The following is a 26240-nucleotide window of genomic DNA, read 5'->3' on the forward strand; positions in this document are numbered from 1 at the left end:
TTTTCCTTCTTCAGATGGTAGATTGAACAATGCTTCAATCTACCATCTGAAGCTTGGGGTATTGTTTTAAAATCTAACCTTACTTTATTCTCTTCTACTTTTTTTCTCCCTAACTTTCTTGGTCTCCGCGAGGCTGTTTGTTCTCTTATATTCTCTAACAAACCTCTTCACAGAACAGTCAAATTTATACTGAGAATACGATTCACTTGAGAGGACTATACTTACCCATTAGGGATTTCTGAGGGTAATTGCTTGTAGGGGATTTTATTTAGGGTTATCAGAGCCAGGGAGCAGAATACAAATGCATGCAAAACAACTTTTATATATATTTTTTTGCAAAACTTGGAATCAATGAATCCTTTCCTTTCACCTGTCTGCTGCCACTGCAGAGCAAAGCACTGTGCATGTGTGTGAAAACCACAGTGTGTTAAATCAGCCATTCAAAGGTAAAGTCCACTTCCAGATCTCATGCAACCACATGCAGCACATGGCAAATTAAAAATGCTCATTCAATACAACAAACAAAGCAAACAACACAAGGGGAATCAGAGTCTGTGAATCAGCGCACGTTTTCTGACCTTCCTACATGTACGCACACACCTACAGACACACTAGTAACACCAGTGGCAAGCAGCTGCCATCGGGTGACACTCTTGGATGACGGCGCTGGCTCTGACGACCCACACAGGATGTCAGAATTTAGTACTCTCTGTCTCACATCTCTTTGTCTGCACATCTGTGTGAGTGTTAGCGTGTGCATCAGAGTGGGCTCTGAATATCACACAGTGTTTATGGCTCAGTTAAAAAACAGCAGTGTGACACGGTCTGTGGTGCTCTCTGGCTGACCTTCGTTTTAAACGAATCACTTGATTTTGGTGCAACGTCTCCTATCCTTCCAATTATCTCTTAATGTTAATCATTAATAGCTAAATAAAGACAAGCACAACAGGTTTTATTTTAAAGCGATACATTGGGGGGATGTCAAGCCATGTAAAAGATCAAACTTTAGCAGAACACGGAAGCTTTAAACCACATTAAAAAGCATGGTATTGCATTTTAACGCAAGGTTGTCTGCATGTTCATCTAGTAAATTCAAGATAAGGGTATATACAGGTACATCCCAAACGACTAGAATTATGTGTCACTCATTTCAGATATAAAATCTCCTGTATTATATAGACTTATTACACATAGAATGAAATATTTAATATAGAATGAAATGTTTATGGCTTAGAGACAACAAAAATCCAAAAATCAGTGTCTCAGAAAATGTGAATATTGGGAAATATTTAAATATTGAAAAGTCATGGTGTCACACCTTAATCAGCTATTAAACTGAAAACACCTGCAAAGGTTTCCTGAGCCTCTAAATTGTCTCTCAGTCCAGGTCAGTAGGCTACACCATGAAGGGGAAGACTGGATATGTCCAGAAGATAGACACTGACACCCTTCGCAAGGCGTGGAAGCCACAAAACGTCATTGCTGAAGAAGCTGGTTGTTCACAGAGATTTATCCAAACAGTCATAAGAAGTTTAGTTGAAAGAAAACGTGTGGTAATGAAAAGTGCACTAAAAACAGAGATACCTCAAAAAGTCAGTGATGATTCACGGTGACATGTCATCTGCTGGTGTCGGTCCACTGTGTTTTCTGAAGTCCAGTCAACACAGCCGTCTAGCAGGAAATCTTAGACCACCTAATGCTCCCTTCTGCTGACAACCTTTATGGAGATGCTGATTTTTATTTTCCAGCTGGACTTGGTACCTGCCCACACTCCCAAAGGTCCCAAAAGTTGGTTCAGTGACCATGCTGTTACTGTGACTGATTGGCCAGCAAACTCGCTTGACCTCAACCACAAAGAAAGTCTAAGGAGTATTGTCAGGAGGAAGATGAGACACACCAGACCCAACAATGCAGATGCCAGGAAGGCCGCTATCAAAGCGAGCCGGGCTGTCATTACGCCTCAGCGGAGCCACATGCTGATCGCCTCCATACCACGCCTCACCGATGCTGTCATTTATGTAAAAAAAGCTCTAACAAGTATTAAGTGCATAGCAATGAACCTACTTTTCAGAAGTTTAACATTTAATTGATCTTTAGTAATACTCTGATTTCTTGAGACAGTAAAAAAAAAAAAAAATAGAAAATCACGATCATGGATTTGCATGATTTCTAAGCCATAATAAATAAAATTTCAAAAAAATGAAGGCTTGAAATATTTCACTCTATGTTTAATGAAGACATGAGTTTCACTTACTGAATTGAGTGTCAAAAAATATTGAACTTTTTCATGTATCTTTTGAGATGCACCTGTAGAATACAACAGCAGCAACAAGGTTGTCCTTTTTTGCAAAGTAGGTGACAAAAAAAAAAATCCTCATAAGACAGACGCAATAGTTTGTCACTTCCTTGGAATTACAGGCAATCTATGACCTTTTGTCAGCCGAAAGTACACAGCTTTTCAAAGCAACAGTTTGACATTGGATGAAAGGTTTTGAGAAATAAAGTATGAGTGGGGTGGAGAGGTGCTGGTGGACTATGTATTATGTCTGAACTGTTGCCAGGCAACTAGTAAGAGCTTCTACAAGTTATAACATGTTAATCACGATGCTACCGTGTTTTTGTTCTTTTCCTGTTGTTTTATTTTGCTATCATTTGACGACGAGAAGCTACTTCTACTGTTGGCCCCCGAAAACGCTCTGCAAACAAGTTTATAACTCAATTTCCCAAAATGTCACAGTATCTCACAAAGCTGCACCCACTCGGTTTTAATTACCTAAATAACAAAGCCACTTTCAACTTAAACAATAATATTTAACCACCTAAATGATATTTATCTGGTTTCTCAATGAAAAACAGTCTAGTGTTAGAAGAGGTGATTGAATACGGCATTATCCATCATGCTGTCAGATATATTAACCAAAAAGAAGGATAGTTTTCACTTTTGACAGATTTTGGAAAAGATGGATTACAACCAGAGATGCACAAATTAATTGGACAGAGAACAAAATCGGGCAGTTTTTCCCGATTATGTTTATTTTTAGCTCTGGGTAGTGATCAGTAGGGAAAATATTGAAAAACCTTTTTTTTTTTCCTCCATTTCATACAATGCATTAAAACTAAAAGCTCCTACAATTTTCTATCTATAGAAATGTTGATGACTTTTGCTGAGTTGCTGCTAAGAAAATCTGATGAAGGTTAGGAACATATGCTCTGTTGCATAAAAAGACATGATATGATGATTCCTTTACTTCCTGTTGGACTGAAAACAAAGGCCTCCATTAAAGAAACTGAAGGGGATTTTTTTTTTATCTCTCTTAAGTGATATAGTCCTTAGGAAAAAAAAAAAAAAAAAGGTTAAACTGACCATTCAGACCTGGAAGACAACTGCCGATAATTATCGGCAATATTTTTGTGCATTTCAAAAAACATAAAAATTTTAGAAAACAAATGATCATCTTCTACAACAATTTTTTTTCTTAATAGGATCTAATCGAGGTTTCACTGTAGAAGGACATCAAAGTATTTTTATGCTTACGTTAAGGCTCTAATTGAGTGTAAAGCATATCTAGTGGTATCCTTGAAGAGCAACATGATCCTGTTTTCTTCAGGGTAATTTTGACTCTAAGGTTGTTTATGCGTTTTGATAATGTTAAAAGAAGAAGAATTTTAAAAAGTACGAATGGCATCCTTTTACCTTCTTGGCCTGAAGAGCTCTTTGGAAGAGGCGCAAAAAAGAAGCAAGACTGAAGCAGTACATGTTGTTGATCTTTGACAGGTCTGTGATAACAAAATACATCTTGCTGGCACTCTCTGCAAAGGGCAGGTAGGCATCCCTCTCCTAGAACAAGTAAAAAAAAAACACGTTAAAGAAGACTGGAGAAAAGCCAAGAAACAGTAGAAAATAAATTTCACAGGTTATAAGGAGTTACACAAAGCACAACACATCGATGATAGATAAGAGGGCTGATATGGGGATGATATGATACAGAAATTGCTAATTAAAAAAGGATGGAGAGATTAAGAAAGGAAATGGGAGGGCAGCTTGAGGTATGATGGGATAAGGAATGTGAGAAAAACCAGGTGGGGCATAAAAGAAAATGAGAAAAGAAAAAAAAAACAGCATAAACAAAAACAATTGTGAGAAAGGACAAACATTAGTTCTGGTGTAACACTGCTCCCTAGAGGTTCATATGGTAATGCATCTTTCAGGCCATCTATGCTTTCAAACCTGGGTGGTCCTTGGGCAGCAGTAATTGTGAGCAGGGTTAGCTGAAACTACACCATATTTTAGGGTCAAAATATCCCTTTCAATAAATTCTTCCAAAGCAGATTGAGTTAAAAAGAGCTAAATAAAATAAAAAGTTTTGCAATCGTGTTATACCCAGTATGTCCTAAAATATTGTAAAAAGTAGTAAGCAGACACAAATATTTCTTTCTTCTACTGTTTAGGTAACTCCACTAGGTTGATTCACAAAATTTGAGCTAAAGGGAGGCTCAGTTATTGATGTATGTTTAGGGCAACATTTCAAATGAAAAAATTTTACCCAAAACATATGAAAGAGAAGTGTGGACCTCCAGGAAAACTATAGCGAAAAGCCTGTCGAAGAGTTTCCTAAACATCTGACCCAAGTCAAACCATTTACAAGGCAATTCTCCCAAATACTAAAGAAATAACTTCTGAATTTGAAGTAAAAAAATAAATAATAATAATTATCTAATTATTCTGGCATTTAGTAAAGTAGAAAGAATCTTGGAAGTCCTTGTTGACTTTAAAACTTTGCTATCTGTTTTTATATAAGAATGCATGTAAAAAATGTTTGTGCTTGAGTAAAAAAAACAGTGTAAAACAAAGTATTACTATTACCAATATATTTAAAGGAATACACTGCATGTTGTTTGTAGAAAGTTTCTGTCATTATGGATCACTTTGTTTTCTTGAGCACACAAATGACTTAACGGTACCTGGTCCAAAGAAGCCTGCAGCCTGTGTGATTCCACCAGCGACTCCTGGATGAGGGCACTGCTCGCCTTGGTTTGGTTCAAGCTGTCAATCAGCTCCCTGTTCTCGAGAATATTACCTTGAGCTGTAGCCAAAGTCTGATGCAAAGAAAAACAGACAGATGGGCAGGTTGTAATAGATGAGTGGGAGAGATGGGAAAAAAAGAAGGATGGAAGAGAAAGTGAGTATGTTGTTAGGTTCCTGTGATTTTACCTCAAGCCTGAAATCTGATAAAAGTGGCAAGAAGAAGTGATGTTTGGGCTCCGACGGCCTTGTGTGACGAATTTTAAGCTCTTTTTAAATAAGTGTTCACTGACTTCTAAAACTCTCCCACTCAGCTCTGAGGAACCTATTCTCTGAAGCGAAGTGATAAAAATGTATTCAAATAAATTCAAGTAAAATAGATGAGAAACCAGCAGAGCATGGAAATGTCAAGTCGAATATGGTCCTACGATTCACGAATAATTACATGTCTAATACCACTGAAGCACTGACATCAGGCTGCTGGCATTAATGCTCTCCGTGTACGGGAGTTTCCAAATGTCCCTCTGACCACACAAAAAGAGGATCTTTTAGATACATGTGTATGAGTCAGATGCAGAGGTGTCAAAAGTATTCATATTTATTATGCAGGTAGAGGCATAGATACCAGGAGTAAAAGCATAAACTCAAGCTTTTTACTCAAGTAAAAGTGTAAAAGTACTGGTTTTAAAACACTACCGATCAATCGTTTGGACTCACCTTCTTATTCAGTGGTTTGTATTTATTTTTATTACTACCCCTGTGAACTCCTAAAAGACAACTGGAAAACCATTTCAGGTGACCAACCTCGTGAAGCGAATCGAGAGAAGGCCAAGAGCGACCAAAGCAGTAATCAAAACCAAGGCAGGCGTATTTAGAAAAACCTAAAATATTAAAGATGTTTTGAGTTGTTTCATAATTGTGTGTTTGATACATAATTCTATATACTTTTAAGTCATAGTTTTGATGTCTTCGCCGTGTATCTACAATGTAAAAAGTCACAAGAATAAGGGAAAGTCACGGAATGACAAAGAGTACAGAAGTAAAAGTAATGTAAAAATAATATAAATAACATTAAGGACAAAAGCTAAGGCTGCACCAGTAGTCAAGTAACGAAGAACAATTACTTGACACGTCTGGTCAGAATGCCCCTCAAAATGGCATGTGACTCAGCATCAATCTGCCGTGCTTAGAGGAAGGCAATATGACCAAAATAAATTGTGAAATATTAGAGCTTCCTGACAATATGCTAAGGCAAAGAAATGATGACATCATCTATATGGCACATTACGTCTCTGCTCTCAAGCAAACTCAGTATTACTTTCCTGCTTTACATTAATTAAACTAATTATATGTTACAAATATCCACCTTACTTGAGTGTCATCATTGTCTAAGTTTTCAAATAAATAAATATAATTTTAGTTTGACCAACTAGTTTAACATAGAGTCTATGTTAAGACCCAGATATGTCATTGGCGTGTGGAGGTGGCTGCAAAGGGGAAAAGGGGACAGGCCCTCCTACCTAACCCAGGAGCAGACCGTCAAAAGCCACAGACAACACAGCACAGACAATTAGGGTAGACAAGGACCAGGGGGGGTCACCCCTGACTCCCTGCAAGGCCAAGGAACACAAACCAACCCAAAGGCTGCTACCTCTATCTACTAAAAACAACGGCAATCCATAAATGTCTCCTATCCTTGAAAAATGTTTGTAAAATCAAACAAATTGATCAAAATCTATTTGGAAATATTATTTTACTCTGTTACACATTTTTCTTCAATGAGCTATGTTTTTACATAGAGAAATGGTAATAAAAGATGATAGTTCAGCAAAAAAAGACAAAAAATCAACATATCATATTTTTGCAATATTGCTCACATCTAATTGTGTTTTCTTTTTCCCCTGAATGGCCACAGAGGCTTACATAGCATTTTTGTGGTAGCGGCCCATTTGATATTTGCTTTGATTGGTGTAATCAGAACGACTGTAAATTATGTACACTGTATTGCATAAATAAAGTTTGATAGTTTGCAGTGCTATTCTCTATTTCCTCTACATTTACTAATTAGATCTGCATAGGCAACACTTGAATTCCAACCTAAAAGTCTTCCCTGGAAACAACACACAATGTACAGTTACAGGCCGGTAATGAGTCCTTTTCGAATGATTCAAACTGCCATATCATTGGGAATTTATTCCAGAGAGTTTAAGCTGTACATTTCAATAAAGACAAAAGAAGTAAGCTAAACAGAAGGAAAAGCACAGCCATTAACCCCCCCCCCCCCCATGAGGCACCCACTGATTAAGGAGGATTGGTGGTGCATTGGAAAAAGCTCTTTTCCTGCAACACAGAAACATAGGATCAATAATGGGCACTGGTTGCTTCTAGCTTCATCTGATACACTGGACAGGTATAGTGATTGCAGCAGGACTCACTGCTCCTGCTTTGCCTGTACACAAAGCCTTACTCCGTCTAGTACACCTTCATCACACTGCAGTGGGAGTTACCAACTACAACATCTGCACTGCAGTGGACAATTATCCTAGAACAAAAAAGAAGCTACGCAAAGATTTTTTTTTTTTTGGTGCACAGGCTAAACATTATATATGCATAAAACAGAATCGCTATTGTCCAACGTGTATGGCTTGTTAAATGCTGTAGAATTTCTACCTCTAATAGAGATTCTTCCAACTGGGCCAGCTGTATTTTCTTGTCCTCCTCTTGTTGCAGCAGTCTTGTTTTCTCAGTCTCGAGCTCTGGCTTCTCATGCTGGATGGTCAAGGCTAGCAGCTAAAACACACACACACACACACACACACACACACACACACACACACACACACACACGCACAGGTGAGCTCAGATAATTTAAGACTGGTAAAAAAATGCCTGCAATGCAATTTTAATATCCAACTGAAAGATTGTATAGATTCTGCTCATGGAGTATTAAAGTCATAAAGTTAAATTGCATTGGGGGGGAAAAAGCATGTACAGGCAGCACATCCAGTACCTTTGCTTTAGTCTCCAGCTGGCCTGCTAAAATATGTAGCTGATGTGCTTGTGTTTGAGTGCGTGTCAGCTCAGATACCTGTCCTCGCAGGCCTGCCCTGGTCGTGGTGAAGTTGACCTCTGTGACCACTGAAGCGGCATCGGGGGGGATGAAGGGACTGGGATTCCGTGTTGCCATGAAGAGACGGAAGTCCTCGTTGTAATCAATAACTTTGTCTCCTATCTGCACCACATATCTGGGACCTGCAGTTAGCGTGTGTGTATGTGAACATCAACAACATACTGTTCCACTCAGATATGTAACTCTGTCTATAAAGGCCACTTAAAAACCTGTCTACTCTCATATTTTGTCCTTTACTTTTTGTCTTCTGGTTTTTGCGGCGCAGTATTTCCATGCCTGTGTCCTCACTCTTTTTTTCCACCTTGTTAAGCATCAATTCTAAGTGGATAACTTGCCCTTTCGCATAGTTCTTCTGTCTCCACTCTTTCTAATTTAGCTTCAAATTGACAACCTCCTTTCTCTGGATGATTCAGAGTCTTATGAGTCATGCTCATTTTCACAGGTAAGCTTTCCAATCGGAGTTATATTTATGCGATCGGTATGCAATTACCTACGAGTAAACCAAGAACTTATAAATATCAATGGTTATATCACAGGCTTCAAAACAGACACAAAGAAAACAGTATCTTCATGTATTAAATAGACCCAAAAATGCATTACATGCTAATTCTATTTTGCATGTAAAGATTTTACATTCTTAGCATTTTGGTAACAATTGTTTTACACGCGGCAGTCGTTTTATCTTTACCACTATGCATAAATGCAGAAGAACCTTCTCTCTTTTACTAGAATTTCTAAACCGTAAAGATTTTTTCATGAACTCATAAAACCAGCTTGTTGAGGCAGGTGCTAACCTTATTATTCTGTGCTTGTGCAAATAATGGAAATTGACACACAAAGAGCAAGTTTTTATTAGAAACCAAAGTAATTACAATACGAGATAGCAGCATTAATGTGACACACCTCATTTCGTCTTTAATATGTGCTATTTATTATCACTCTCTATGATGACAGTCATATGTGTAATTGGGTGATAGGCCACTTCTTAACATCATTATTAATTATTTCAAAATCCTCCTCCTGAGTACAGCTTTGGTATGTTTGACACGGGGCAAGAACTTCATATTTGTGATTGTCAAGAAGGTGTTATTCCTCCTTTGGATGTTTTATAGACATAACCGGTTTGCAGCCCAAAGGTATACCAAGGTTTGAATTTGTATTTTATTTTTCCACTGACAAATGTACACCGAAGATCAAAACAGAGCTACCAAGGAAATTTAGATTTTCCCTGCAAGATTTCCCAAAATACAAAGTTTTTAAAAAGCAAACTAAGAACACAACACTGCTAAATATGTACTCTGTTTATTTGACAGGACCATTATTTAAAAAAATAAATAAATAAAAAGTATTTGACTTTGCCCACTACCAAGCCATCATGGATACAGCTATGGATGGAGAAGCTTAAATCAACTATGATCAGCACAACTACTAACTTCAGAACTGGTACAAATCTGTTTATATTTCAGTTTGAATTTTACTATCTGACTGGTTTCCATGGATATTTGCCACTTGGAAAATAAGTAAATACCCCATTCTGTTGGCATCACTTTAATTAGTTATGTAAATTAACTGATACTATTTTAGTTTGCCAAAATGCCAAGCCCAAAGTTTTTCGTTTTATTTTCCTGGAACCGTTTTTCTGAAACTGTAAGGATTGTGTTAGTTTGGACCGTACGGCAGACGTGTGCACGAGAGGGGTAGCTGGTAGGATTAGACTTAAATAAATCTCCCTGGCTGGTGAATATTTTTGGTGGACATAGTGGGCGATTGAGCAGAGCTGCTGGAAATTTTGTTAAGTCTTAAAAAAAAAAAAGACCTTTAACAGAGAAAGCACCCCAATCCAGTATACACTTGTCCTTTTTTAACAAACCACTTAAATCTATTGTGTTGTTGCCAAATGTTCCTAAACTCCATCCAGTGTTCCCACATACTTCTCAAAACTTATGCTGCATCTGCTTAAAATACAAGTCAAAACCTTAGGGGGAGGAATAGCAAATAAACAAGAAAAAAAATTATGTAAAACACAAATTTAAAGATTAAAAGAACTGATCAGACGTTTTATGTCTTATCTAAAGTCCAAAGAGGCCTCTGTCAGTGGAAGCCTGTATATGGGAGGATAGATTTTTAATCACAAAGTGAGTAAGATTTATGTGATAGAAATGTGTGGCTAACACCTTTAAAATGTTACTGCTTTTAAAACCTTTTAGATTTCCCACCACATCATTCTTATTGTTTAAAGTTATTTTAATAAGATGACAGGAAAAGTTCTTCTAGTGACCAGGGTGGGTTTTTTTTCCTGGGTGTAAGGAGCAGAGTCCCTCCATGTTCCCCCTCCCTCACCTATTTGTATGCACTATTAAACATTTTTGTTATCGTTATGTAATGGGAGAGTTTACTTCTATCACTAAATTGAGCAGGTGGAAAGTATATATTTGGCTTAAAATTGCTTTTTGTCCCAAAGTATACTAAATAAATGATGAATTGTTCAAAATGGTCTTTTGTATTTTAAGTGTGCGTCTGTGTATCAACATCTAAATGTTTCAGATTATATTGTAAAAACCATAATAATCACCCCTATAACTTTTTAGCAGCAGCAGGAAAAGTTTTACTCTTCTAATTTAATTAAAAGTGATAATGAGATTCTTATGTAACATAAATACTTCATACTGGCCCACGCCTGATGTCTTCGTGCACAAGGGTTGTTTCGCAACTCTGCTTATATAGCAACAAGCTTCTGATAAAGCTGAAGTGGAGATTATCTACAAGTACTGTAACTATCTTCCTTACTGCATAACTAGGACTTTACTGACTTGAAAGGAGTTTGTGAACCAGACATTGTAGAAAAGCACCAGTGTGTGTGTGTGTGTGTGTGTGTGTGTGTGTGTGTGTGTGTGTGTGTGTGTGTGTGTGTGTGTGTGTGTGTGTGTGTGTGTGTGTGTGTGTGTGAATACCCTGAGCTATGAGGTCTTTCCTCAGCAGCGGATAAAGCACTGGTTCGACACCATCCATCTCCTGGATGATAAGTGTTTTTCCAAATCTTACTGCCAGCTCCACTGATGTCATGAAGTTGTTGTCCTGCAGAAGCCGACAAATACACAAAAAAAATAATTGTTCCATTTTTATCTGTTTTTTTTTTGTTTGTTTTTTTGTTTTAATTTATAAATAAGATACATTATGTTCAAACTTCAGCACTTAATTGCAATAATATTTCTTTGGTTCAATGCCCCAAGTTACAATGATAAATGTAGCATAAAATATAGCCATTCAAACAGTAAAGATTGGCTTAGTGGAGTAGATGAACCTGGAGGGAAGCAGGATTGATTGTAACACTTGGTGCATTTTTACCTGCTGGCTAATAACCTCTAGTCTCTGTTCTTTAAGGTGTGTGCGTAACCACTCTGTAGCTCGGGACGATGGGTCGATCAGGAATGGACAGGCAACACTCTGACCAGAGAAAAACAAGAAAACACAACTTTATAGAATAAAACGCAACTGACAAAAACAACTCACTGGGAAAAGGGCTGCCTAATTGTGTCTACATGCATTGCTGTGGCAGTGCTAACATGCTAGCTGACTGACATTACAGTCCCATCAGGTCAAAAAAGTTGCTGTTCTCATGTCATCTGCTCTGCTCCATCGTGCCTTTTGCGGGAATCTGATAACTAAACTATTGCAAGCATCTGTTGTGTACACTAGCCGTCTCTTTTCTTTTTCTAAACCAATTAAAAAGGTGAGAAAAGATAAAACTGAAAATTGACTAATTAAAACCTTTTCAATGTGTCATAAACTGAACAAAAGTTAAAAATAGGCACACTTTTATCACAGCCTCAAATCCATAACACTTGTTGCCAAAACGGTACTGCCCACATCACTCCAACAGCAGATGATCAACACTTTCAGCTTTTTCAGCTCCTTATATAGGACATTTTTGACCAATCTGTATAATCTGACCCAATCTGTATAATATGATTGAACTTGACTTTGTAAAGTGCCTTGAGATGACATGTTTCATGATTTGGCGCTATATAAATAAAATTGAATTGAATTGAATTGAATTTTGTTCAAACAGAAGATTAAATAACTGTAATGATCAAAAGAGTCAAAAGTCCCCAAAAAATTAAGAAAATACCACCAATGCCTTTGTTTTATAGAGGATATAAGACACGTTTGTAATAGGGACCTACAGACAGATGACAAACAAAGAGAAGGTAGATGTGGACTATGGGGGTGAATGAGGGAACAGCTGCTTACCTGTAACTTGAGTGTATTTATCTGAAGGCAGCAATGGTAGAAACAACACACACAAATAAATACAGGCAAATGCAAATGGAGGACAGGTGAGTGGCACTGATGAACACATTCCTTTCACAATGACTACAAACCCTGTACAGGACTTCGGTTTCAGTTTTAAACCATGTATAAATAAATTCAAATCTGCCACACCACTGCAATCACTCGCCTATCATTGGTTCCCTCTTGGGTTTAGAGAAACGATCCAACTTGTCATGACCCTCATTAAAGTTATAGATCACTTGTACAAAAGAAGCTCTACTGTGAACCGGCTTTCCTGTTCTTTTTGCTGGGAACAAACCAATATGGGTTTTTTTAAATGTTTCTCTGGAAAAAAAAGTTACCCCACAGATTACGTTAAAGGTTCTTATGCTTCATTCTGTGATTTAGTTGTTTCCCAATGACACCCCTTTACAGATTGTTGCAGCTTCACAAGAAATGTTGAAATCATCAGAGGCAACTTTGTTTGTATTTTTAGCTGTTAAAAGATATAAACTTGCACGTACACATGTTTCTAACTTAAAGGATGGTGGGTTCTTGGTGGTACTACTAACCTGTAGTATAACCAGGGCATTCTCCATGGAGAGGTCATCTGATGGCAGACCTTGACTCTTCCATATCAGCTGTTCACTCTCCGAGCACAGGAACGACCGCAAGTCGAACTCTGCAGCAAAAATATAACACACACAGATGCATTTAGCTGTAGTTTATACATTTTGGTTCTGTTTAAACCCTCATTGCTTTGTTGTTATTAACTTATTATTTCATAGATTTTCTTTCTGTTTGCTTTAGCTCCAGTATTATGAGTTTGTTTTCTCTTCAGAACACAAAAAGGAAGCTGGCAAATTTATAAATGAACATAAACTGTTCTTTTTTTCTTTTCTTTTTTTTTTTTTTTACCAATGTGTATTTTATTTGGCTATTCCTGTGCAGGTGTCTAAGTTTTACAGAAGCATAAAAGTTTAAACCTTTTTTTCTTCAATCCCACCAGTTTTATATACTCTTTAAGACAAAACAGGATAAACATGAATCCATTCAAAGTAGAAAGAAGCCTTATTGTAAATGTTAATTTTCAGTCACTGAAGTTGTGATAGTTTACTGAAGGGGTTTGAGCTGTGAGTATAATCAGTCTTAGGTAGTTTAACTGAGGATAAATTAGAAAACAAAACAATGCCAGGGTGCTTGAATGATTGTCTCATGTAAGTCGTTCAGAGGAGTCATTTAACAGAACAAAATGGTAACTTTTTCACTGAAAAAAAACCCTGAGACTTTAAAATTTGACAGAAATACAGGGTGATCTTAACCATCATTATTACTAACAAGTGAGCGTTGAGTAAGTATTTCCACCATATGAAGCGACACGGGGCATCAGGCCATGTGTGGGTGGAGGTGTGTTTGTGTGAAGTGTAAACACAGGACTCTGCATATGCTGGTCACAGTGTGTTAAAAGCACAATCTACGTATTTTACTCTGTAATCCAGATTGAGCCATCCACGTATCCAGACAGTATCTCCTTCGGTCTTCAGAAGCAGCGGACAGGTAGGTGATGAAGGCTGCGGCAAGCAGAGCCCTGAGAGGAAGCGTGTCCAACTCACTCTGTATCTCAGACATCTGAAACAGAAACGAACAAGACAGAGAAGATTGCTGAGCAGACGGAGAAGCAGGTTAATAAAGTATGTAACAAGGGCACAATGGGGAATTGGGAGGAATCAGAGGAAGGATTGCAAAGAAAGGTAAGGATGAAAGATGAGAACGAGGAAAGCAAGAAAGTTAAATGACAGCAACACACTTCTGCTTTGATTAGGATTCCTTTAAAGTACTTCAGTGATGTGCCAGATGATAATGGAGGATGAAATTAGGCTAACTGTGTACGGGTCTTTCTTCTTTGGAAAAAAGTTAAATACAAATTAACATATAGCCGTCCACAGCTTGGGATGAGTGTGCAGAAAAAGGTGCCGATGTGCATATGTTTAAGTGAGGCTGTATGGAATTACGTGCGCAGAAAGTAAAGTTGCCGCCTTGAAAGAGGCCATGAGAGTGTGGGAGTGTGTGTGAGTGAGTGAGTGTGTCAGCCTGAGATTGAGTGTTTTAATTAAGGCACAGACAGATGCTGCAGAGAGGAGTAAAAACAGCCAGAGGGGACCCAAGGCAGCGGGATCCATTCCTCTATGTCTCTCACACACACACACATACATACATACACACACACTGATGGCTCCTGTTGCTTCTTACATTGTAAATGAGCCCCTTTTCGAGTACATTTGTACACCCTCCCACAGCAGTGCGCATGTCAACACGCTCACGCATCCATCTACCTGTGCATTCCAACGTGTGTGTTCTCCATCCAGCTGCGATATGAGCTGCTGGGCTGCAGTGATCGTGTCCTGAGCTTTAGTCACCTCAGCCTCCAGCTTTGCAGCCTCGGCAGTGTGACGCTGGAACCTGAGGAGAGAACGAGGCGTGGGGACGGAGTTTTGTGACCAAAACACTGAGTTTATAATCATCTCAGAACAATTTTTGGTTATTTATATCAAGTTCAATTGTTTTAAGAATTATTTAATATAGTTATGATTTATTTTGTTTAAAAAAACTTCTCTTTTCTTGTGAAAAGAGAAGTTAGTCTCAGTGTCCATACCGACAATAATTTTTGCATATAGATACAGACAGGCAGACTGACCCATAGATCTGTGCAGAAGCTATCCAAGCGACAGATGTTTTTACCTATTAGTGAAAGTTGAAGGTTTAAGATATCCAGTGTATCTTTATTTATATTTGATTTGATAGATCAACAAAATATAGATAATTGTGAAATGCAAGGAAATCGTTTTCACATTTTGTACCAATAAAAAACTAAAAAGTGTTTTGTTTAATTGTTTTGCAATTGGTGGCACTGGAATTATCTGTTCCCTCTAGGGTTGAGAGTCTCTTAATTCTGAGATTAAAGTCAGAATTCTGACTTTTTTCTCAGAATTCTGACTTTTTTCTCTCAGAATTCTGAGATTAAAGTCAGAATTCTGACTTTATTCTCAGAATTCTGAGATTAAAGTCAGAATTCTGACTTTTTTCTCAGAATTCTGACTTTTTTCTCAGAATTCTGAGATTAAAGTCAGAATTCTGACTTTATTCTCTCAGAATTCTGAGATTAAAGTCAGAATTCTGACTTTTTTCTCAGAATTCTGAGATTAAAGTCAGAATTCTGACTTTTTTCTCAGAATTCTGACTTTTTTCTCAGAATTCTGAGATTAAAGTCAGAATTCTGACTTTTTTCTCTCAGAATTCTGAGATTAAAGTCAGAATTCTGACTTTTTTCTCAGAATTCTGAGATTAAAGTCAGAATTCTGACTTTTTTCTCAGAATTCTGACTTTTTTCTCAGAATTCTGAGATTAAAGTCAGAATTCTGACTTTTTTTTCAAAATTCTGTGATTAAAGTCAGAATTCTGACTTTAATCTCAGAATTCTGAGAAAAAAAAGTCAGAATTGAGTCATTTTTTTTTATTTTTTTTTTGAGTGGCCCTAATCCTCCTCCGTAGAGACAGGCTTTTCCAAGGAAGGCCTGGGGTAATTTTACCAAGGACCTTGTTTTGTAAGATTTACAGCAACACAGATCCAAAGACAGACAGTGTGTGTACTTAACTGGACTACCTGCACTTAGCATCAGTTTAAGTTACTGATATCAGTAATTTGTTTCATTGCACAAGCAAGATGTTCTCAAGATGCACAAAAATAAAAGAATTAACAGATAATAAAAAAGGACAAAAATATAGACATACTTCTCTTTTAACTTGTTGACTTTGGCTCCAACATTGTTGAGCTGATCCTCCAGTTTATGCTTTCTACTTTCTGTTTTTTTAAGGTTTCTGGACAGATAGACAAACAAACACACGCATATAAACTTTAAATTGTTTCTCATATGTTTGCATTTCTTAGGATGACATAGGATATGTATACTGTATGTGTATAATATGCTGTTTGTTAGCTGGAGCTGCACACACTCTCACAAGAACAGATTATTTCTGAAAATCCCTTAGTGTAAATAAAAGAACCCTGACACAAACCAGTGTGCTTGTGTAGAATATTATTAGTATATTAGGTGTTTTATCTGAGGCGTGTTTGTGTTTTGGCTCCTACTCCAGAAGTCCAGCTTGCTCTCTTTCCAGCGGCTCGATTCTCTCCAGGACGAAGGAGTACTGGACATTTGCTTTGACCCAGGCGGCCAGAGGAGCAGCCGCTGCGCTTGCACGCTTTGCATTCTGAGAGCAAAAACAGCACCCGCCGTCAGAAACAGCTCAGACACAAGCAGTCACAGTGTCACCTCCAAGCACCAGAAAAAGAACATCAAGGGAGTACTAACATCTACTAAAAACACATCTATTTCTCATTCTGCTGCAACAGGGGCTTTCTGACCTTAGGGTCGAAAGAAGCCTTGTTCCTGTTGAGGAGCTCTTCCACACTCTGGCGGATCTCTGGGGTGATGTTTCGAGCATCAAACGTAGCGATATCCTCCCTCACGCCACGCTTAGCCAGAAAGCTGCAGAAAAGAACAGCAGAGTTAGAGATAAAAGGAGCATTTGTATCAGCTAAAGCAGCAAAGAGTTGAATGAAACCTAGAAAGATTTCCGTTTATACCTTTTCATGCTGACCCAGGTGGTGTCGAAGACGCCCATGAGTCTCAGAACCCCCTCAAGGATGTCTCTGATGACGTCGGGGGGCATGCGGAGAGAGCGAATCTCAGACAGAGCTTCAGGCTTGATGTTGCCCACTGCACGCTTTGCTTCATCTACCAAAGGCTGTAGGGCAGCATGGTTAAGTGAGCGATGATGCAGATGGGATTACAAGCATTGAAAAGTAGGAGGGACGTCTCTGGTAACGGACAACCCAGCCGATCCAAGAACTTACCTGAACTTCCTTTAACTCGTCATCTATTTTGCCTTTTCTTTCTTCAATCTTGGACATCTCTTGAGCCATTTTCTCTTTGATCTTTTCCATTTCTGTCTTCTGGTCACTGGCATTCTGGATAAAAAAAAACAAAGACAAAAACATGTCTCAAAATCAAAAACATATAATATCAGAAATTGAGGTAGAGTATAAAAAAACTAACTCCTCAAAAAGTGAAAAAAATTTAAGATTTAATTTATGACTGGTGCAGTTTAAATAAAGTTCTGATGTAAAGGTTACATGCACTCACCACAGCCATTAGTCCCATATTATATTTGGGCCTTTGATGATTTATGCAAACCGTTCTTTTGGAAGGCCTATTATACAGCAAACTCCTTCAATTATCTTTAAAATCAAAAAGTTGTGCTATATGATATATAAAATCAGACATATATATACACATGCCACTAATATTAGGATAATGCCCCTTAGAGAGCTGCAGTTTAACCAAACATTTATTTTTTCTTAGAGTGTGCTTGATGCACGATCTTTTTATCCTGAAAAAAGGCAATTTCAAAAATATCACAAAATGCCCAACATTTACATGATTTGCAACCCCATGTTAAGTGAATTTAAACTTCCTACAAGACCTTTACATGGATTCAGGTTTGGAAATACTGGAGACAGAAACTGTAGTTCTGGATAAAAAGGGAAAGAGCTTTTTTTCCCGATATCAACCCAACATTTTGATCTAGAGCAAAACTTGCTGCTGAAAAACTCTTAAGCCCTTTAACTCTTCTAAAGTCAAAAGGTGACCCTTCTCTTCCCTTCTTTGCTGCACCCTGAGTTGAATGCTCCTATTAAGGATGCACCTCCATAAATGTCAGTTTTAGCTTGTTTCCAGCCTTCCCCTTGTCGTCCCAGCTATCCTAATTTTTCCTCCCCTGCCGTCTTGCTCTCCACAGGCAGCTGAGCTGCTCCAGTCCAAGGGGATGAGTCTAGTTGTTAATTATCTCTCTGCAAACTGTTTCCACTGACATTTGTTGTTTAACTTTCTCCCACTTCTCTCCCTCATTCCCCACAGAGCAAAAACCGACGAACTTCAGCTTCCTTTTAATCAGTCCTTACATTCAGCTGTCTGTCCTCAAGACAGAGCCAGGAAGCCGAAATGGAAACGAGTATCAGGAGATGAGAAGCCACAAAACATACAAGTGCACAAATATGCTCATACTGTAGATAAAAGGCGTTGACTATAGGAAGAGCAGAGCCAGGGGAGAGCCAGGAAAAGTTCGGTGCATTATGGGACGAGGTAGTTTGGAGGAGACATGAAGGCCTGGAGGGGGACCGCCTTTCGCTTTGCAATGATTGCCACAAACATGCACGCACACAAAGGCAGCACAGACACAAACACACACCTGCATGGAGGACGTGATTTCCTGCAGGGCAGCATCTGCCTCCTGTTGCTTGGTCTTCAGCAGGGCACTCTGCTCGGCAGCCCGCCTCTTTAAATCGTCCACCAATGCTTTGGCCTCGTTCAGCTTGGACACGCCTGCCTGCAGAAACAAACCATCTTGGGATGCGATAGAAAAGACATGCAAATGTGGGAGACTGTCGTTCAGTGGGTCTTCCATCTCGTCTGGCCCTCGGTAGGTTGTGGGTTTTATGCCAGCTTATCAATGTTCCCCTGGGTAACACACTTAACCCGAAGTCGCCTACCGATCTGAGCATCGGCGTATGAATGTGAGTGCGAACGGGTAGACGTGGCTCTAGTGTAAAGTGCTTTGAGTGGATGCTATGACTTGAAAATGCCATGCACGTTCAATCCATTTACTATTTACCGCAGCCCTGAACACATCGTCGCTAATGTACAACATAGTGGTGGCAGCATCAGGCTCTGGGGATGCTATTCTTCAGCAGGGACAATGACCCTAAACATTCAGCCAGAACTATATTGAGATGATTCAGATAAAAGTATAAGCATGTGTTAGAAAGATGGCTGATTCAAAGTCCTTGTACAATTGACCTTGCGAATAATAAGCAAAAATGTCTTCACATGTGCAAACCTGGTGGTTCTACAAAGTATTGATTCAAAGTTTTATTCATAAAAATGTAAAACTGTACATTATTTATTTTTACTCTAAATGTATTCAAGATTTTGCTGGGGTATAGCGCATAAAATCCTGACACTGATGTATTTGGTTTCTGTGTCACAAATATTAAAATGTTCAATGTGTATGAATACTTTTAAAAGGACTTTGCTCAGAAAGTTGAATGGAGAAAAGCAGAAAAATCAACCAAAGAACAAGATTCAGAGGTGGGAAAACTGGGCACGCATCACGCATGGCTGACATTTACCTGAAGATGTTGCCGTCTTGTTGTAAGCTGGTTTAGCTTCCGGCTGTGTAATGTCGTGTACACGTGCAGAAAGGCCATGTACTGGCTCGGCGTTGCGCCGTTTTCTTTACACGATTCATGGACCATTAGGAACAAACGCCCCAGTTCTCCTGGTTCTGACCCTGCTGATATTCCAAGGATGAAAATAGTTTTAATCATAAACTTTTTACAAGAAGCTGTCATTGGTTTATGTTTATGTCATAAGTTTGACTCAATCGAACATCTGGATAACATAGTTAAATGAGAGGAAACTAATAAATGGACCGACATAACAAAAGAACATCTAGCAAAATATATGTTCAGTAATCTTCTTTTTTTATTGCACTTATAGATGCAACTATTTCAAGAATTTTAGCCTGAAGAACCCAAATCTGTTTTCTGAATTATCAGTGTTTGGTTAAAAAGATCATTAGCACAGACTGACGTATATGCATTGTGGAAATTAGAAAAGGAAATGGCACAATATCCCACCAAATATTTCATAAAAAAAAATTAAACCATATAGATCATCTAAAAATATTATGAATTTTGCTCCTACCTGAGCTTCTCCCATTGGTCGCCTTTTCTTTCTCACGCTCCTCCTCTCCTTGTTCTGTTTTTGCGAGCAATAGTTCAGGAATCTGAAAAAAATCCAAAGCATGCACTGTTATAGTTTTAATAGGAAGCAATGATGAACCGTCCTTTAATCTTGCATTTTATTTATGGTTACATCGTATGCTTTTTTTAAGACCTTTTAGGGCCCTGTAGTGGTTTGAAGTCACAGATAAAACATGATAGTTTTACAGAACAGAATATGCATCAAGTTGTTGATTTGCAGCAATCCCTCACACTGATCAAGCATGTTGATAATTTTTGAGAAGAACAAACAACGCAAAAAAAAACAACACAAAACCCTGATCGCCGAGCACTTTCTGTGGGCGAGGAAATCTGATTAAAAAGAGTTAATGGCAGCGGTACCTCTCTGGTTGGCTCATTTAAAGTAAATCTTATTAGGACAAACAGAAGATGCACGGGTACATTAGTCTTGTGTTCATAAAACTCTTCACTCAATTTTTACCATATTCAAGATGCTGTTTAAATTCATGCTTATTGACGATCAAAATGTTATCAAAATACAACCAGGGCCTGATCTTCAAAAGGTTTGTACGTCCTATACCATGTGCATACTGATTATTGTGTAAAAAGCTGATCTTCGAACTAGGAGCAAAGCAATTTGCGTGTATAAAATGAGGCACATGAGTGTGTGTGTGTTTGTAAGTGTGTGTGTGTAAGGGAAGGGGGCGTGATTCACAGTCTCCTTCTCTGTCTGTCTGTCTGTAACTCACAGCAGCACGACAAGCTGCCGTTACTGTTGCCATCGTGTAACTTTAAGCCCATTTCTCATTCATAAAACGGTGAAATTGTGGATCATCCAGAATATCCTTATTCAGGGACGTGTGGTCATTCTACAAAAGCGGGTCCAGAAGTTATCGATAACTTCCTCCCTTATTGTTCCAATTGTTGCTTGCTCTGTAACTTACTCAACCGTCATCTATACTGGCTTATCCGTGCAGGTTTGCAGGGATCTCCAGCGTTTGAAGCACATTTTATTTTTTATTAAATTATTTTGGGGCTTACTTGGTTTACAATATTGACTCAAGCGGCTGTTGTGAAGTCTAGAGGTAAATCCGGCAGTTTAGAGATTAACCTTTTTTTTTTCTTTTGTTTGGATCACTGTAAGACACTTAAAGCGCACTATAAATAATATTCGTGTTAGAATATTATTCCATCCATCCATGTAAGGGGACGGGGGGATATCTATCTCCAGCGGTCATTGGCAATTTACTCATTTAAATAGGGCGGACCAAATCTGTTTTGTACGGTTTATCCACTCGGGACACAATCTTTGAAGATCAGGTGCAACACGCCCACTTATTGCTCACACAGTTTTGTTTCTTTTGTGAAGATCAGGCCCCTCAGCTTTTTGCCCAATATAAACCTCTCCATATTAGAGCACCCTCTAGTGAAAGATGTTTGCCAAACTGGGTGCTCCTTAGTAGGGTACAGTACGAGAGGTGAGAAATATCTGAGCTTCAAACTTCATTTAAATATCTATCATGATCTCTGATATGTAACCAATTATCCTTTTAGCAAGCTAGCAATGAAACTGTGCATCGCTCTCTAAGTTTTTATAATTCAAAAGCCAGCCTGGGCTACAGCTGACCTAAATTCTCATTTTGACCATGCAGCGTTGATTTGTTGTTCTGCACTGACCTTCTTCATGCTGCTCTCTGACCACCCTTCCATCCACTGGACAGAGCACTTGCGGTAGAAAGCCGGGTTGCTTTCACAATTGATGGTGAAGTTAGCATTGGAGCAGTCCATGATGAGGACAATGTGGAGGTTCTGCTGAATTCCTGAATAGCACGAGTATTGAATATTGTATCAGACAGTGTAAAGACAGAAACTAGCCTTGTGTCTGACACAGGGCTTATGCTGCCTCAGAAGATATGGAAGCTGAAATTGAACAGGGAGCTTTTTAGGAGGTTAACTGTGACAATAATAGTGCTATTGATTTGATTCTGCAACAGTAACCTCAGCCTTGGTGGCAGAGCACCAAATCTACAGCACACACTGCTGCACAGCAGGGACACAGAAGATCGGAGTCAGATAAAATCAAAGACGAGAACAACTTCTGATAGGAAATAACACATGTATTAAAGATTGGCAGAGAACTGAGGCTGAGTGTGCTGCATATACTTTCCGGATGAGAATATACTGGAATAAATCAAATAAGGCAGGCATCTATGGAATGTGACGAGGCTCATTATCCTGCGCTCACTGTGGGAAAAGTAGTCGTAGAGCGGTCTGGTGAATCCATCCTGGGATGCTGCATCTTTGAGTGATGAAAGTAGAGGCTCCAGTTCCTCAGGGGTATACAGACCAGGAACTTCACCTAAATGCGGGAAAAATGTGTTCATCACTCAGAGCTGCCAAAACACATTCAGATAAAAAAAGAAGAGAAGAACGAAGGTTTCTATATGGGTTAATGCCAAAGTACATTACTTTACCTAACTCATCAGATCTTTTTACTCAAATTAAATAGTATGAATACAAAGAAACAGTTCTACATTTAGATTATGTTTTTTTCTGTGGCTGGAGCTTAAACATGAATCCTACAAAAAACGTGCATTAATGGGTGGATGGATGGATGGATGGATGGATGGATGGATGGATGGATGGATGGATGGATGGATGGATGGATGGATGGCTCATTAATGGGGAAACAGAATGCTTCTTTCTCTCTTTATCCCACGGTAAGATGCTCATCAAATGATCACATCACAACTATATTAAAATTTCTTGTGTATTCCATACATTTTTTTCTCTTAATTTCCCTTTCTCTCAGATTTTTTAAATATGTTGCAATTGCCAATTTTAAGATTTGGTAGTATTCTATAAATACAAAAAAGTTCCTTAGATGGGCACAATTTCAGATTTGAATGTAGGAAATACCATTATGCAGCATAACTTATTTTTGCCCTGATTCTAAAGGTGCGTTCACATCAAACGTGAACAAGGCGAATGTTTCACAAAAATTCTGCACAGACAATGCAGCGAAATTTTGCCCGGCTCGCTTCACCGCATCGTCAAATAGGAGGAGCCTCTTTCTGCTTGCTGCTTCCTCCTACACCAGTGCTTCTGTGTTTTCCGTGTCTGCTCTACCCTTTGAAACACCAGCAGATCAAAGAAGATGGCCGCTACTACTGAGCCCAGTTCTGCTGGAGGTCACGTCTTATTAGGAAGGGAGTTGTTTCTCAATCTTTAGGACTGCGTACGCGTACACAGAGTCACACTATAAACTGCTCGGCGGCAAAAAGTCTAAACATCAAACTGTTTTATATGTGACACTGAGCTTGATACACTGAGCTGCTCCAAGCAGGCGTGGCATCACAGTTCCTCTCTGTTTGCACTGGGACAGGTGTGCAGTGGGAGCCTGCTGGAAAAGAAAAGGCTCTAGGTGCTCAACTAGCTAATCAAACATTTTACCATCCCTCTCCCCGTTTCGTCCCACTGGCAGCAAGCGTGGGAATTGTAGGAATCTGTCACAAGAAATGTAGGTAATAGTACACTCGACTATGAAATGTAAAATATCCGCGCTAACTCTGCGCAGAGTCAGCATGGCTCACAGTATGCACACACCGAGTATATGGGAGCCTTTCGATAGATCGCGTTTTACCCAATACTATTATAAACATAATTTTACCCTGGATCGTAACTATCAACTTAAAATGTATTTGAGTTTAAATTCAATAAGTACATTGAATTGTAAAGGATTGAGTCTGTTTTTCTCTAGATAAAAAAAAAACAAATAAAGGCAAAAGTAACACTGTGAAGGTTTACCTAATTTGATAAATATCAAAAAATAAGTAATGATATTTATTTTTTTCCCATAATTATTCCGTGGTCCTAAATCCCCTTAGTAAAAACTATATTATTGAAAATGTAATTTCAATGAATCTTGATTTTTAAATCCTAATTATGGGGATCAGTCGTATATAACATCAGGTAAAAAATTACTTAAAAAAAAACATTTGTCTTCTTCTTGGAGGAGGAGGAGGCCACTGGAAGTTTTTCTGACAGGTATAGCGGATGATTTTGCTGTAAAGTTCTTTGTTAGGTAGTAGGTCTTAAAGTAACACCCCTTAAAATGAATTCCTGGTTTTGTCCTTCCCCGTGGCTTGAAATGACATTTACTGTGAATTTACCCAACATCAATAAACAGAATTGAATTAAATGTCAAAAAATGCAATACGCACCTGAGGATAACAGACTGTTTACCATCTCTAAGAAAGCCGGGTGGACAAACTGATAATCCTCCAACAGTAAAACCACCTGCTGACCGTCCAGACCTGCCAGCTGCATCACCTAAGAGTCACACACACACACACATCTGCTTTACCCGATGCAAATACTAGAGCAGGTGATGTGAATATAAAAACACACAGAGGCATACAGACAAAATGCTTTCAGGGCCGATCATAATCTTTCTATATGCCAAAAAAAGTTAGTTAAATTACCCTGAAAGGACGCACAAACATTTAAAAAGGACACAAGTTATTTTGGGAGAAACTCTAGGAGCATTCTGCAAAAAACTCATGTAACTATCTGGCACCTATGCAAACCAAAGCTGATTAGGCCTTTCTCACCGTCTTAAGGTCATTGCTGAAGTTTTTAAGGGTATATCCACGGGAGATTTTAGGCGTGAACAAGGTGTTTCCGTGCATGTGTGACACCAGGCACGTGGCTGTGTGCCGACCCACACCGCTCCGTCCCGCCAGAAGCAGAGAGCCACCGGGTCGACTGAGAACACGGTCCACTCTGGACACAAAGTCACACACTTCCCAGAACAGCAGAAGGTCGAGCTCTTTGTTGTCACGACTGTAAAGCGCAACTCCCTGGTAGAAGAGAGGGCATGAACGGATAATTAAACGACTGAAAAATGCGACTATAAGCCAAAAAGACAACAAAGAAACAGCAAAAGTGTAACACACAGGAGCAAAATGGCATCACATAACAACATAATTTTTTAATTATAAAACAAAAAAAAGAAAAAAAAAGCTTGAAATCCAAAATGCCAAATTCTGAAAAGCAAAAGGTTGTATTTATTGACCAGATACCAAAATTAGCCTTGTTATGTAGGAGGCTAATTCAATAGATATTCTCGCATAATAAATCCAGGACAGGAAAATGTTTAGCTTTTTCTTTGCGCACCTTTTGTATAACCTGTTTCAAATCAGCAGAGTTCAGACGACCAAGCTGTTTTCCGTGAAGAGGCAGAGGCTGGCCTGGAGCCATGACGGCGCCTTCAGAAGCTCCCCATGTCACATAGAAACCATCTTCAGAAGACATAAGAACAATAGACCAGGCTATTAGTAACATATCTACATGTATACCACTCTAACGGCATGGCTGCATTTATAGTTGCATACTCAGACTCCTTTTCATGATCTACTCAACATATAAAAGAACAGATGGGATCTGTAATTCATTTGACTAAATATTTTATAAAGCGGAGGCTGCAAGCATAGTATAAAATTGACATCCTTCCAGCTGTAATCACAATTTATAGCCAATTCCTGACATCTCAAACCTGCAATATGAGGAAATAAATTTGATTTTATCACCACTGGGGACCATTTCTTTCCAATGAATGGATAAAAGACAATACTAATCACACAGTTTGCTTATAAGTCATGTGATATAAAAAAGTCAAGTCAGCTGACAGAAATGATTAATTTCTTTCAGTACGTTTTTTTAAATAACTGTACTGTGTTTTTATATATTTTTGTCATCTTCGTGTGCATCTGTATGTTTTCATTTTCCTTTCACTTTGCTGCTGGCACACCTGTGTTTCCCCACTGCTGTGAACAGACCATTAGCAGAAAAACCGCCAGATGCAAAGCCACATGCAAAGCTGTCAAAGGAGCTCGACAGTCGTACATTATTGCAATCCTGCAGGCGTCACTGGCAGTCGGTAAACGTGC

The 26240-nt window shown here is 38.7% G+C and overlaps 1 protein-coding gene across 7 annotated transcripts in view; it reads right to left on the minus strand.

Moving 5' to 3' along the window:
• The window catches only part of LOC105923379 (cytoplasmic dynein 2 heavy chain 1), a 142078-nt gene that overhangs the window by 68962 nt on the left and 46876 nt on the right, over positions 1-26240 (minus strand). For 2 of the 7 annotated variants that reach the window (XM_036149654.1, XM_036149651.1), the window contains exons 47-69: positions 25468-25592; positions 24903-25151; positions 24513-24621; positions 22535-22648; positions 21967-22109; positions 20252-20333; positions 19675-19838; positions 18735-18872; positions 17341-17454; positions 17071-17231; positions 16849-16972; positions 16573-16694; positions 16215-16301; positions 14759-14885; positions 13904-14054; positions 12998-13107; positions 12405-12425; positions 11499-11597; positions 11105-11228; positions 8112-8275; positions 7694-7813; positions 4963-5097; positions 3695-3838 (exon numbers count right to left, since the gene is read on the minus strand). In XM_036149654.1, the coding sequence (XP_036005547.1) occupies positions 3695-3838; positions 4963-5097; positions 7694-7813; positions 8112-8275; positions 11105-11228; positions 11499-11597; positions 12405-12425; positions 12998-13107; positions 13904-14054; positions 14759-14885; positions 16215-16301; positions 16573-16694; positions 16849-16972; positions 17071-17231; positions 17341-17454; positions 18735-18872; positions 19675-19838; positions 20252-20333; positions 21967-22109; positions 22535-22648; positions 24513-24621; positions 24903-25151; positions 25468-25592 (2927 nt within the window). The remainder of the gene's footprint in view (positions 1-3694; positions 3839-4962; positions 5098-7693; positions 7814-8111; positions 8276-11104; positions 11229-11498; positions 11598-12404; positions 12426-12997; positions 13108-13903; positions 14055-14758; positions 14886-16214; positions 16302-16572; positions 16695-16848; positions 16973-17070; positions 17232-17340; positions 17455-18734; positions 18873-19674; positions 19839-20251; positions 20334-21966; positions 22110-22534; positions 22649-24512; positions 24622-24902; positions 25152-25467; positions 25593-26240) is intronic. The other 5 variants (XM_036149652.1, XM_036149653.1, XM_036149657.1 and 2 more) reach the window with 5 other exon arrangements.

Source organism: Fundulus heteroclitus, chromosome 18, assembly GCF_011125445.2.
Source record: "Fundulus heteroclitus isolate FHET01 chromosome 18, MU-UCD_Fhet_4.1, whole genome shotgun sequence".
Classification (NCBI taxonomy): Eukaryota; Metazoa; Chordata; class Actinopteri; order Cyprinodontiformes; family Fundulidae; genus Fundulus; species Fundulus heteroclitus.